The following is a 12655-nucleotide window of genomic DNA, read 5'->3' as shown; positions in this document are numbered from 1 at the left end:
GAATTCTCATTAGTGAAGAAATCTTTATCTTGGACAAACGTTTCGTATATACAATCCAGTCATGAAGTTTGTATAATTCCAAACATACTGCTCTCTAGGTTGGATCTTAGCGCACTGATAAATGTGTCAGTCTATTCGATGTCCGTCATGGTATTAGCCTGGGAAGTAGTTGTTTTCCTGCAGGCTTTCATCATATCCTACTTATTACAAAATTTGTAAATTATATTCAAAATACTTTCACGTCACGTTTCTTCAGCTATTTGTTTATAATCGAAAGGAAAGGTTAAATTTTCATTTGGAAATGACAGATACGGAAGCGGATCTAGCGCTCGCGACTATTTGAGGAATACCTTTTTTTTCCTCCAAAGATAGCTACTATCACTGTTTATTGACCTCCAAGAAAAAAAAACTTTTACTTAAAACGTTTACTATTCATTTGTTTCAGTAGTGGTCTCAGGACCGGCAAATATAGGTAATAAAATTATTCAAACAATAAAAAAAATAAATTCGCTATAAAATCATTGATAAAACTCATCGAACAAATGGCTGCCAAATCTGTGGACTGATATGAATCTTACATTAATACAGATCTGTTCAATCTTCATCGTCTCCATTACCGTTTCGGGATATCTGGTATACTGTGACAGATTTGGAATTGTCATTAAATTTACATGTAACGTACAATTCTGCTATCCTGAAGTTGTAGCAGTGGCTGCCATATCTTCCCCTCAAGTACACTGATCTCGGATCTTCTCTAAGAACATTTGCTATTGCGGTTTTCTTTTCTTCTCCCTGAAAAATCGAAAGTATAATAAATAAAAATTGCAACAAGATTCAGGAACCTGTTGAGTTACCCTGTGATTTTATATCGTTATGTTATTTATCGGCCTCCTGATGGAGATGTTTATGATTTTCTGGGACTACTAAGTAATATCTTAAGTGAAATATGTTCACCAAAAATGACAGTGTTTATTGGAGGCGACTTCAACATTAACTTCATTTCTCACACAACGTATTGTGTATTACTCGAAGACTTATTATCGTGTTTTGATGTTAATGTCACACTGAAAATCCCGACAAGAGTTAAAGGCAACTCAGCAACTTGTATTGATAATTTCCTAATCAAGACTATAAATCCCTATAGTGTAGCAGTAGTGAATATGCATCTCTCAGACCACTACTCGCAATTCCTTGACCTGCTCTTTGATGAGCCGCCAGTAAACATGGCATTTAAACCATTTCATTACAAGCCCAACTTTTCAGATGAGAACATCAATATTTTCAAAAATCATTTAAGGAATGAAAACTGGACTGATATCTATATTCAGTCTTGTCCCAACTTAGCCTACCAAGCATTTGCAGATGTCATGTTACACTATTTCGAGATCTCATTCCCGAATAAGAAGGTACACCAAAGGGGTGATAAAAAGAAACTAGCAACTGAGTATATTATGACACCTCCTCTAGTTAATCTTAAAAACAGTGTGTCTCTTTACAATAATCTAGCCCAACATGATCTTCGTTTCAGGGAATTAAGTAGTTTTTTAAATCGAGAATATCAGTAGGGGCTACAGACAGCATCCAAGTCATACTATGACAATTTGATTTCAACCTCTGATAACAAGTCGAAAACAACCTGGAATATTATCAATCACTTGCAAAAGAAATCTACAACAAATAATAGTAAAATAGTAAAAACGGAAAATGACAAATCTTTGAATGAGTCAGAGTTATCGAATATGATTGGCAATTCATACATCAACATATCAACATAAATCTAAATAGTTTCTTCATGCACCCGATTATAGAAAATGATGTAATAAGTATAATTAATGGTCTAAAAAACTCTAACTCTTGTGGTATTGACAATATATCTAACAAATTACTTGAACAATGTCGAAATGAATTATCCCATTCACTGACTTATCTTATAAACCTATCTACAGAAAAAGGAGTCTTTCCAACAAATTTAAAAATAGCAAGAGTAACACCTACCTTTAAAAAAGGAGATAACAATGACCTTAACAACTATAGACCTATAAGTATGTTAGCCAGCATATCTTAAGTTATATGAATTGAATATCAAATTTCAACTAACCAGTTTCTTCACATCAAACAAGTTATTATCATCTTCGCAACACGGTTTTACAGCTAAAAAAAGTAACAAGACAGCCTTATGTGAATTCCAAAACAAAATAATTCAATCTCTTGATAATAAAAAACTTGTTATGGGCCTCTTCATAGACTTTTCTAAAGCATTTGACTGTGTTAGTCATGAGATTCTATTATCAAAAATGTCAAGGTATGGACTGAGGGGAACACCGTATGAATTGCTAGAATCCTATGTATCTGACAGATAGCAAATTGTTAAAATAAACAACAATAACAGTAATCCCTTAGGCTTTGCGCAAGGTGTCCCTCAAGGATCAATATTAGGCCCCCTTCTATTCATAGTATTTGCCAATGACCTCATATCATACTTGAACGAACACAATAAAATTATTACAACACGTTATGCAGATGACACAAACATTTAAATTATAGAAGAAGATTTAGTATCATTAAAATTATTGGCTGAGACTACCTATGCTAAGGTGATAACATGGTCAGACAAAAATCATTTAATAATTAATAAATCAAAGACTAATGCCCTAATGTTTTGTTCAAAAAGTCGGGAACACCACCAGCTTTTGTTGTTTGAAAATACCAATAACGTCGTGTCTTCTTCTGAATTTATCAAAATGCTAGAAATTACCTTTGTTTCAAAGCTCTCATGGATTTCACATATTGATATTGTCTGCGGCAAACTTAGAAAAGGATGTTATGCACTCAAGTTTGTGTAGAGTCAGTGCAGTGAAAATATCCTTCTGCCTTTATACTTTGCCCACTTCCATTCTCATATGAGATACGGAATTTTAAACTGGGGAGCAAGTTCCTCTGTACAAAGGGTGTTCTTATTACAAAATGACGCAATCAGAATAATTGCAAAAGAGAGTAGAAGAGAGTCGTGCAGAGAGATTTTCAAATAATTTAATATTTTGACTGGGCACATACATCCTCGAAGCGTGTTGTTTCATTTTCAAAAATAAGGCCACTTATAATGCCATCAGTACACACCATGAACATGATACCAGACGAAAAAACATTATTTTATCCCACCGGCATGTCACCGTCCGGTATCAAAAAAACTTTGAATATATTGGATGCAAATGCTCTAATTCTCTGGCAGAACGCATAAAGAATGCAGCTTCTCTAACAATTTTCAAACATCTCCTGAAAAAACACTCCGCAAAAACTGCTACACCAAAGAAGGAATTTTTAATTAGGAAACTTGAATTTTAAATGAAATATGTAGGCAATATGCTTTTCATGTATATGTGAATTAATGTGTATTTATGTATGTAAACATGTATGTGTATTTATGTATGTAAACATGTATGTGTATTTATGTGAATATCTATTACAATTTTTTCAATTTGTATTGTATTATGTTGTTATATTACCTTTTGACATTTTTCACAATTTTCCTGTATTTTTTCACAAGTTAATTGCTGAAAAAAAAACCTTCCTAGTAATTATCTCAATTCCAAGGTAACTTAGAGAAAAATAACTTTAGTTCATTGTGTAATGGAACTGAAATCAGTAAATTTGAACTTATTTTATTGTTCTGTGGCAACTGAATCGGCTGAAAAATATCACTGTAAATAACTTAAAAAATTGCACTGCACCTACAATTTCAATTTCCTCACCTGCGGATATATATGAAATTGAAGAAATTTTTGGTGAAATAAAATAAAATTCGGTGGGGTGGGATGACAGACAGATCATTGAATGTGTTGGCAGGGGTGATACATTTCTCATTTTCCAAAGGTTCATTTCCATCTTGTTTGAAAATAGCCACAATCATTTCTATGTATAAAAGAGGCGATCTTTGTCCAAAGTTATAGAAAAATTGCTAAATATGCAAGTAATATCCTTACTCGAAAAACAATATAATAAACTAAGACCAGTTTGGGTTTCATTTCTCAAATGGTACACAGAATGCTATATTTGCATTCCTACAAAGCCTGTACGTTATTCTTAATGAAAGAGAATTTACGGTACCCACGTTCTGTGTCCTATTTACGCCTTTCAACCAAGAGAATCACAGTTTATGGTTTCAGAGGATCTGCATTACTCTGGTCTGAACGGAGGAACATTTGATTGATATAGTTCCCAAAGCGGACTCGATAGTCCATTTTGGGACCTATATTGTTTCACATTTATGTCAATGATTCGCATTTGTCGCCGACTACACCACAGGTACACTTGGAAAAAAAATCGTGGAAATTGTGTGTCTTATCCACAAAAAGTATATACATTTAATTAATACCACTTCAACATATAGTACCCGTCAATCACACCTCATTTGCCTTCCGACTTACATTGAAATGTTCACCAAGAAAAAAATCCAATGAAAATTGAACGGAGGCTCAAAACACACTAGTTTGCAGATATAATTGAAGGTAAAACCTAGATTCAATGTGGACATTAGTGTTTTGCACTTTCGCCAACATGGCGCTGACATCTAATTTTGAATTCATACCATATAGAATTTTTTTGCTACATGTCAAAGAAATTCAAGAAATGAAGCAACTTTCAAGAAGAATACAGAACAATTTCCTTTGATAAAACTAAAAACAAAAAACCATTACAGGAGCATACTACAAATCATTACTTGACAAGCTGAAGACAGAACGGAAAAACGGCCACATTTGCAAAAAAAAGAAAATCCTGTCTCACTAAGAGAACATAACGTCTCACACCTTAGCGGTTGCCATGGCGAAAATCCTCGAGTTTCGGTTTGAACAGCTTGACCATCCACCTTACTCACCAGATCTAGCCCAAAGAGATTTCTTTTTGTTCCCTCAAGTAAAAATTGCACTTGGAGGACAGATATTTTTGTCAAATGAAGAGGCAATCACCTTCGTGAACATTATTTTGGAGAGAAAAACGCCAAGTACTATTTGGACGAGTTATAGAGATGGGAGCATTGCTGGAGGAAGCATGTAGAGTTATATTCAAAAATAAAAAAAAAAAAACTTGAAAAATGTTTTGTATCTTGGTTAGATTGGAAACTTCTCAGACCAACCGCATACCAATGATACCAAAACAAAAGATGTGGTTTTCGAAGCAGATGGTTTGAAATAGATTTCACATGTTTGACAAACCCATTTTTTTTTTAATCTTCGTTATTATCTTTCTGTAGTGGTCTTCAGTAAGGCCAGTATATATTTCACGGAACCACAGCTTGCAATCACCATGACATAGCAAGTTATGGGATTTAAAAAAATATTATTACCATATTGTTCACATGTACATTTGTTGACCGCCATTTTATATCAGCCTCTTAACACTCGATACATATACACAAATATTCTGATAATTACCTCAGCGCCCAATTGGCTCAGCTGTGTTGTGGCCCTTTCTTTAAATATAACCGTCAACCTAGGGACTAGGGGTTGATCTATCCAGGGCGGCACTCTAATATGCCCTTCTGGAGTGCTTGCAGTTGATAACCCAGCAGTTACTGGTTGGTTCCCAGCAGGTTCTTCCTCTTCTCCATCAGGAGCTTCTCTTTCACCCATTGTTGAATTTGATCTGAAAAATCGTTAGAATTGACCTGTATCTGTTTGAAATAAGTATGAAGTTGAGGTTGACAACAGTTAGATTTAGTTCAATTAGCCACTTTTGAGAGGTCTACAAAAATGACTAAACTCTGTCCATCGAAGCAACAGAGGACTCCAAAACATTATCATGTATAGTGCACGTGATCTCCCAGACAAGGGTGCTTGTACAGAGTCGCACTAAGGAACGACCGATTTTTTTTTATTTATATGCGGCTGGGTATAGGAATTTTTTTAGGTGAAGTGTATCAGTTTCTTTAGCCGTATCAATACTTGACATTTTAAAATTTCCAACCTTCAAAATACTGTATATGTACACACCACAGGCGTTAAAATGTAACTCCCCACTCCGACCCTGTAGCAATATACCTAAATGAATTCCGCCAGCCGATTGCAGTTAACCCTGATTGGCCAGCGTATGGAAGCTTGTTTATTTTACACAACAGATGCAAATGTGTGTGGTGATCATGCTTTGATCACATTGGATGCACAGAATTTAGTCATAATCTTCAGTCAATGTATATGAAGCTAGGAATATTGATAATGCCAAACATATTCTGAGTTAGTTTTTCAGTTTCAAACTATGAATAGTTTTAATTGACATTTTGTCAATACCTCAACAAGACTGTCATAATCCACCAGCTTTATTCTGTACCTTACGAAACTTTAGAGATATCTGGTTTTATGTAATAGATCTGAAGAGCTCAAATTTGAAAAAAAATGTCTAAATCAGTTCTAACATGCTGAAAACAGTTATTTCACAATAAAACCAAATTTTCTCATCAATAAATCTTTTCACGAAGGTGTCTTTTTTCAAAGATATTTAAAATGGTCAAAGTTTTATTACATCCCCAAGAAGATGATCCTAGTATTATGGATAACTTCAGATCTATTTCCATCTACAATATTTGAACTTTAAATAAAATTGCCTTTAAAAGAATGGTTGAATTCACACTTGAGCACAATATATTCAATGATCCTCAACACAGCTGGAAGGTCAACCATTCTCAGATTGTTCATTGACATAGAGCAATGAAAAAATATCCAGGAATTGAAAAAAAAATCTGCAAAAATATATTCAAAATCACTCTGTTAAAACTAAAAAAGTCACTAAGAAATACTAGATATTTTTTCAGTCATTACCTGACGTGAAAGGTTTCTTCAGTCCTTAGATTAATATCACTAGGTAAAGGTGTCCCTAAAACTGGATCCCGCGGTTCGTTTTCTTCACCATCTAGCACCCTCGTATTCAAATTTTCTCTAACTTCACCACCCTCGATGTTATCAGAAGTACTTGCTTCGCTTGTACTGATATCCCCAGAATTGTCTGGAGAATCAGGAAAGTTCTCGACAACATAGGTATTGTTGTCGGCATTTACGTACCCTGGATTGTCATAGTGAGGGATGTAGGGTTTGATGTCCAAGACTGGTGTTTCACTGATCATATCAACGCCACTAAAAAAAGGTAACTTAGTGATTGAAACAGAATATTTATATTGTAGAAGGCAATTGAATATTTCGGATGAATTGAAAAAATTTACAGGATTCCTTTTTAGCTTTAGTACATTTTTTAATTTGATTTATCACCTTTTTTCGAATAAGTGTACTTGAATATTATTTTCAATTTGGGACTTTATAATTATGATAAGTCCTGTTCAATTAAAAGAAAACTTCATACAAATGAAAATCCTCAAAAGTCGAAACTTGTGTGAACTAAGGATTAACCAGGTCTAACTTTTCAACGTGTGATTTTTAGCACAGGTCAGACGATAGGCAAATGAATGAATGTCAGTAGATATATAATACAGAAAGAATTAGGAAGAAAATAATATATAACATGTCAGCTTTTGAAAATACAATCACAATACTCAGAACTATGAATGTATGAAAATTCATCACAGAACTGAATGCTCTACCAAAAAGATGTTCATAAAAACCACATATTCAACTCAGAATTCAGTCGCTTCTGAAACTTGCATGTAGTAGTGAAAAATTAAGTCTGCAATTATAGACAGAGACAAAGTAATGAAAATACTGAGTTGATCTGAGTGGTTGAGAGGATACAGTTGTTGATAATTGTATGTGCGGTTCTCTGGTGTAATTCTGAATTTGAATACAACCAAGCTTAGACATTTTCTCTAAACTTGTACCAACAAATAGACTCACATATATTTGTGGTTTGCTGATGATGGGTTCCATTCAGAAGATACATATTCAAGAGGAGATCTCACCAAAGAGCAGTTCAGAATTTTTAGGAATTTGATATCAATTAAAATCTGAGGTACATCTTCTCTTATTAACAGTAACTGATATGAGGGACTGAAACAATAGTGATTTTTCTGGAGTATGTGACAGTATATTCCAGAATCCCTGAGGAAAATCAACTTGTGGAACAATTATAATCTTTTGGTTAAGGGTATCGGGATTTACTGTATATTCACAAACATCAAAAGGGTGAAACATGCAACTGATTCTTCTATCTATATCTGTCTAGATACTTACCTAAAATAAATTACATTATCAACAATTCTGTCTATTTTAACCAGCGAAAGCCCTATAGGACAAGGTCGATGTGGTGCCCTGGTTGCAAACACTCCCATCCTGATTCCGTTCAGCCTAGGTGGGGCTACTTTTGGTTTTACATAAATCGATTCATTTTTGTGAAAATGGAAGATAATCCACAAGTGAGAAAACTCTTGCAAACCTTCAAGAGCATGGGAGGGGTTGCTAAAGTAGTTGGTATCCAGTGTCAATTTAGCAATCATGTCATTGCATATACCAGGTTGCCTGGGAGTTCCTCGTTTTTCAGGGAAGTTAGTAGTAATTCTCCCAATATATTTTGTTTGGAAATCGTGAACAGGCAAAGTAGTTGAAGCTCGGGATTGTTCATTGAGGGCCTGATTCGCTTTACAAGAAGAACACTGCCAGTCTCTCAATTTCTGGTGGATAAATTCACATTCTTTTTTGTGTACATTGTTGAATGAAAGTAGTTGTTGGCTAAAAAAAAGTTTCACTCAGTCTGGCACCGTTTGGTAGAACTAATGATAATTTACCGTAAGTTGTGTATTTCTCTTCGTGCAACCTGCAACTGGGTCAATAAAAGATTCGTATCGAGTGGCTTTTCCCCGGTTTCGTTCACAGACATGTTTACTACTCAATTACAGACATATCAATTTTCATTTTATTACTTGTGAACAGCTGATATTCGAGTATTTGACATTACTCACGGAACACGGAACATGGGTCCAGAACAGTTTTAGAAAAAGCCCTGAATGGGGTTAGTTCGTTCGCTAAAAAACATTTTTGATTCATTTGTGAAACGTCAACATTTTTTGAAAAACTGCAAGATCTTTTGATAATGTAGTACCTGATTTGTTTTTCCTTTTGATGTTGAAGACGTAGATGACTAGAATGAGTTTTGATAATATCTCATCGGCTCACCTAGAAAGCATCATAGATATTCGAAATAACTTCAGGCTATGTACCGTCGTAGCACAATCAATTCATTTTCAACTACATACATTTCTACGAGAAAGATATCTAATTGAAGGCGGATTTGAACTCGCAACCTGTCTTTTGAGAGAAACAACAAAAATGTTTCGTTTCATGAGCATTTTGAAGCAAGTGTTCAACTTTTTCAACTGAAAATCGGGATATGTCGCCATCGTGACATATTGCAATACGATGGAATAGAAAATATTACCGACTGTGGAATCCAACATATAGTGGTATGAACACCAATGAAGAGATAGAATATGAAGAGTAGTTCAATATCGATATAATGAATATATAAAATAGACTCAGTGCATTACAATAGTGTGGAAGAGATTAAAGTAATTTTAATATTTTCGTGAATGAAATAGAAAGTAATTCATACATTAAATATATTCTCACTATATCGACAGGTGTGTGATGATAGTTTTCAAATAACTTTTACGTGGTTGAGATGAGATTCCAGTAGACTCTGTTTTTCATGAAGATGAGCACTTCAGAAAAATCCTGAGGGAACCCGTGCTCGTCCAAATTACTTGGATGAAAATCACAAATACATGGTTGTCTAAATGAAAAATAGCTCATAAAAACTTAAACCTTCTGACATTTTCGCGGCTCTCTGTAGAATCAATATGGAGAATTTAAATATGCTCTCGTTAGCAAAGGGATATACTCCCCCATAGGCCGAGAAGGAAGAGAATTCACAATGGATCCCTAGGAAAATCTAGAGAGAGAAAGGAAAATAACCATCTTCTGACAATTTTCGGGAAAGCCTTTCGTGAATGACATCGAAGGTCGTTCAAGATGTAAAGCATTCCAAACATTTAAAAATTAAATGATTTATCCCTTCCACCAATAGATAACCAACTGGTTTACAGTTATCTGGAGTATTATTTATGCTCTTCATTCTTGAAGGTTGAATTCGAACGGTCTTTCAAATCGAAAAAAAAACACCTTCATCATATTGAAAATGCACCCAAGCTGTCAATATATACTGGAATAAATTGTTTCTTATGAACAGTGAGATGATATACCAATGCAATGTATATTGAACATATACTGAAAATATATCAACAAAATTTTATTTTCAGAGGTGGGCAAAACACAAAATTTAGTATAAGTGTCTTGATCAATTCCCTTTAAGTCGTCACTTGAGAAATTCCCATTATTCACAATATCTCTTCCAGATGGTCTCGACATCTATTCATTCCTCATTATTTTTTCATCAACAATGATTACGATATCAAAAAATTTTGAGGATTAATCTTTGGCTTGCCATTACGACCACTAGATTACAGTTGATATTTTCGTACCTGAATCAAATATGCACATACCAGAAGGAGTTTTATGATATAAATCTACTGCCATTTCCGGAAATGTAAATTACTTCCATGAGATCTATTAATGAATCCGCAACTTTATCAACACTGGTATTTTTAAAATTTGAGTCCACCCTGTTATCTATCGGTAGGAATCAACAACTTTTTTTTAAATATTTGAATCTCAACGCTTCCGATTTGTACCTTTCTGATATCTCATACTACCGATTTGTTCAGATATAGACTTGAAAATGGAGATATTTTATATGTCGCTTTCTTTCAGTCTCTTTTGTTTTGTAGTACCATTCCTCTGCGACACATTAAGTGAGTCCCATCTGTCCCATTTTCAAATATGCACTATGCACTTTATGAAAATAATATGTAACAGCTGATTATTTTTGATTATTTTCTTCAAAATGTTGAAATGATGGACGAATTGAACGCTAGTCCACCAAAACAGAGTGTACCAGCGATTATGCTTCTTCCCTGTAGAGATAAAACTGACGGCCATGAAATTAACAGCTAGGTGTTATTACTCTTGAATCAGATGTTCTTAAGGCCTAGTTATACATTATTTCCAATGTTTCAATCACTGTCACTGTTTTCATCATATCGAACCAATGGAATCAAATATTAGAATATCATAATGACTGAATATTGAAACTTTGCATAAATGCTTTTAGAGAAATTCACAAGTTGTTTGGAAAATGTCATTAACTCATTGTTGATTTGGAACCTGATAAGTAGAAATATAAAATGCTATAACTCAATTGTGAAATTCAGTTTAGTCATCGCCTGGTGATGCTAACTTGGTTAGCAAAACGGGCGTAGAGAAACGCTACTATAGTACGAAAACGTAGAGAAGCCACAAAAATTGATAATATTATTTTTCCAAATTTCACGATTATAACTGTAAATTACAACTGCGACAACATCTTTAATCGACAATTTCTTACATAACTGAGAAGTCACAGTTACGAGTGTTAATTAGTTACAACTTCACATTGTCAAATTTACAGTTATCACTGTCAATTAAGACCAGCGTCTATAGACAACAATCTCCTTGACTTGCATCTCCACTTTCTTTATTACAATATTACGAAACATAATTTGACATGTAACTTAACCTATCCAACTAATAAACAAATTTTACAATACATGATGAGTTTTTTATGTTTTAGTTTCACTAGTTGAATCTAACTTGAGTTAGATTAGGTAACAGGTTGATATTTTTGTTTCACTAATAATTATACATACTCAATATATTTGCAATGATTGTAACGTCCTGGACGTCTATTGTGTACATGCGAAACATTTGCTCTCTATAGACTCTGGGTCATGACCCAATTATAAGGGTGAAACTCACAGTGTTCAGGTGCGAATTTGTTAATTTATAGTGCTGATGGGAATTCTTAGTTGTGAACGTGAATGAATGAAAAATAATATTATCGATTATTGTGGCCTTTTTACACTTTTATACTACAGTTCTGGTATGGAAAAAGTGTTCTCATTGGGTTTACTCGAAAGTTCTTTTCATATAAATTTTCACCATTTTCAGATACTCTCACTTTCTCGAGATTTATAACATGGAAGCACAAAAAGTAGACGTTATTGATATATTCTATTAAAAAAATACATACTCCTGTGGGCGAATATTTTGTCACAATACTGAGTATTTATGCCTCTACCACGAATATAACTATTTTGTGTGTTCTTTTGGGACTCAGTTTTTAAAAACACCAGTTTCGTATCATTTTAAAACTCGAACGACACTTGATTTTTAATAAGAATTCGCTCTAGGCTTATGAGTTCTGTGGGATATTATCAAAATGTTAGACTACACTGTCATCTACCGGTAGAAATCAACAATTATTATAATATTTAAAGCTCATCCCTTTGGAGATGTACCTTTGTTACACGAAATTATTGATTTAACAGAAGTAATCTCCTGTTAGATGAATTCTGCATCAACCTGTATGAATCATATCTCATGAAAGAGCACCCAAAGCCACATAAACAACCATTTATTATTAACTTGTAAAAGCAAAATCCTCTCAACTCGCTCCGCGAACAGGGACATGCGTTGAATTCTCACCAACTTCCCACCAATCAAGGATGCCGGATCGTAGGTTTATTCATTCTGTTGCTTAGTTCTCGACGAACTTCACGGAGTAGAGA

At 34.1% G+C, this 12655-nt stretch overlaps 1 protein-coding gene across 1 annotated transcript; it reads right to left on the bottom strand.

Annotated features, from left to right (window-relative positions):
- Nucleotides 1–410: 410 nt before the first annotated feature.
- On the bottom strand, nt 411–8897 carry LOC111506849 (tRNA (adenine(37)-N6)-methyltransferase). Its single transcript, XM_023162062.2, has 5 exons — nt 8720–8897; nt 8169–8663; nt 6810–7121; nt 5430–5640; nt 411–792 (listed from the first exon to the last, which is right to left on the bottom strand). Exons 1-5 carry the CDS (start codon nt 8809–8811, stop codon nt 595–597), a joined length of 1308 nt encoding a protein of 435 aa, XP_023017830.2. The 5' UTR covers nt 8812–8897; the 3' UTR covers nt 411–594.
- Nucleotides 8898–12655: the final 3758 nt, after the last annotated feature.

Source organism: Leptinotarsa decemlineata, unplaced genomic scaffold, assembly GCF_025532065.1.
Source record: "Leptinotarsa decemlineata unplaced genomic scaffold, Ldec_3_MD MMD2_tig00026307_RagTag_RagTag, whole genome shotgun sequence".
Taxonomy (NCBI): domain Eukaryota; kingdom Metazoa; phylum Arthropoda; class Insecta; order Coleoptera; family Chrysomelidae; genus Leptinotarsa; species Leptinotarsa decemlineata.
The sequence above is the reverse complement of the archived record's forward strand: the minus strand, read 5'-3'. Positions and strand labels throughout refer to the sequence as shown.

Bases quoted from the DNA above. Each gene is read 5' to 3' on its own strand.
- LOC111506849 (XM_023162062.2), bottom strand. From the start codon at position 8,811: ATGTCTGTGAACGAAACCGGGGAAAAGCCACTCGATACGAATCTTTTA. The intron at 8,664-8,719 runs GTAAATTATCAT...ACTTTTTTTTAG, and splicing joins AGAGAAATACACAACTTACG to CCAACAACTACTTTCATTCA. The intron at 7,122-8,168 runs GTAAGTATCTAG...ACCTTTTTTTAG, and splicing joins GATAATGTAATTTATTTTAG to TGGCGTTGATATGATCAGTG.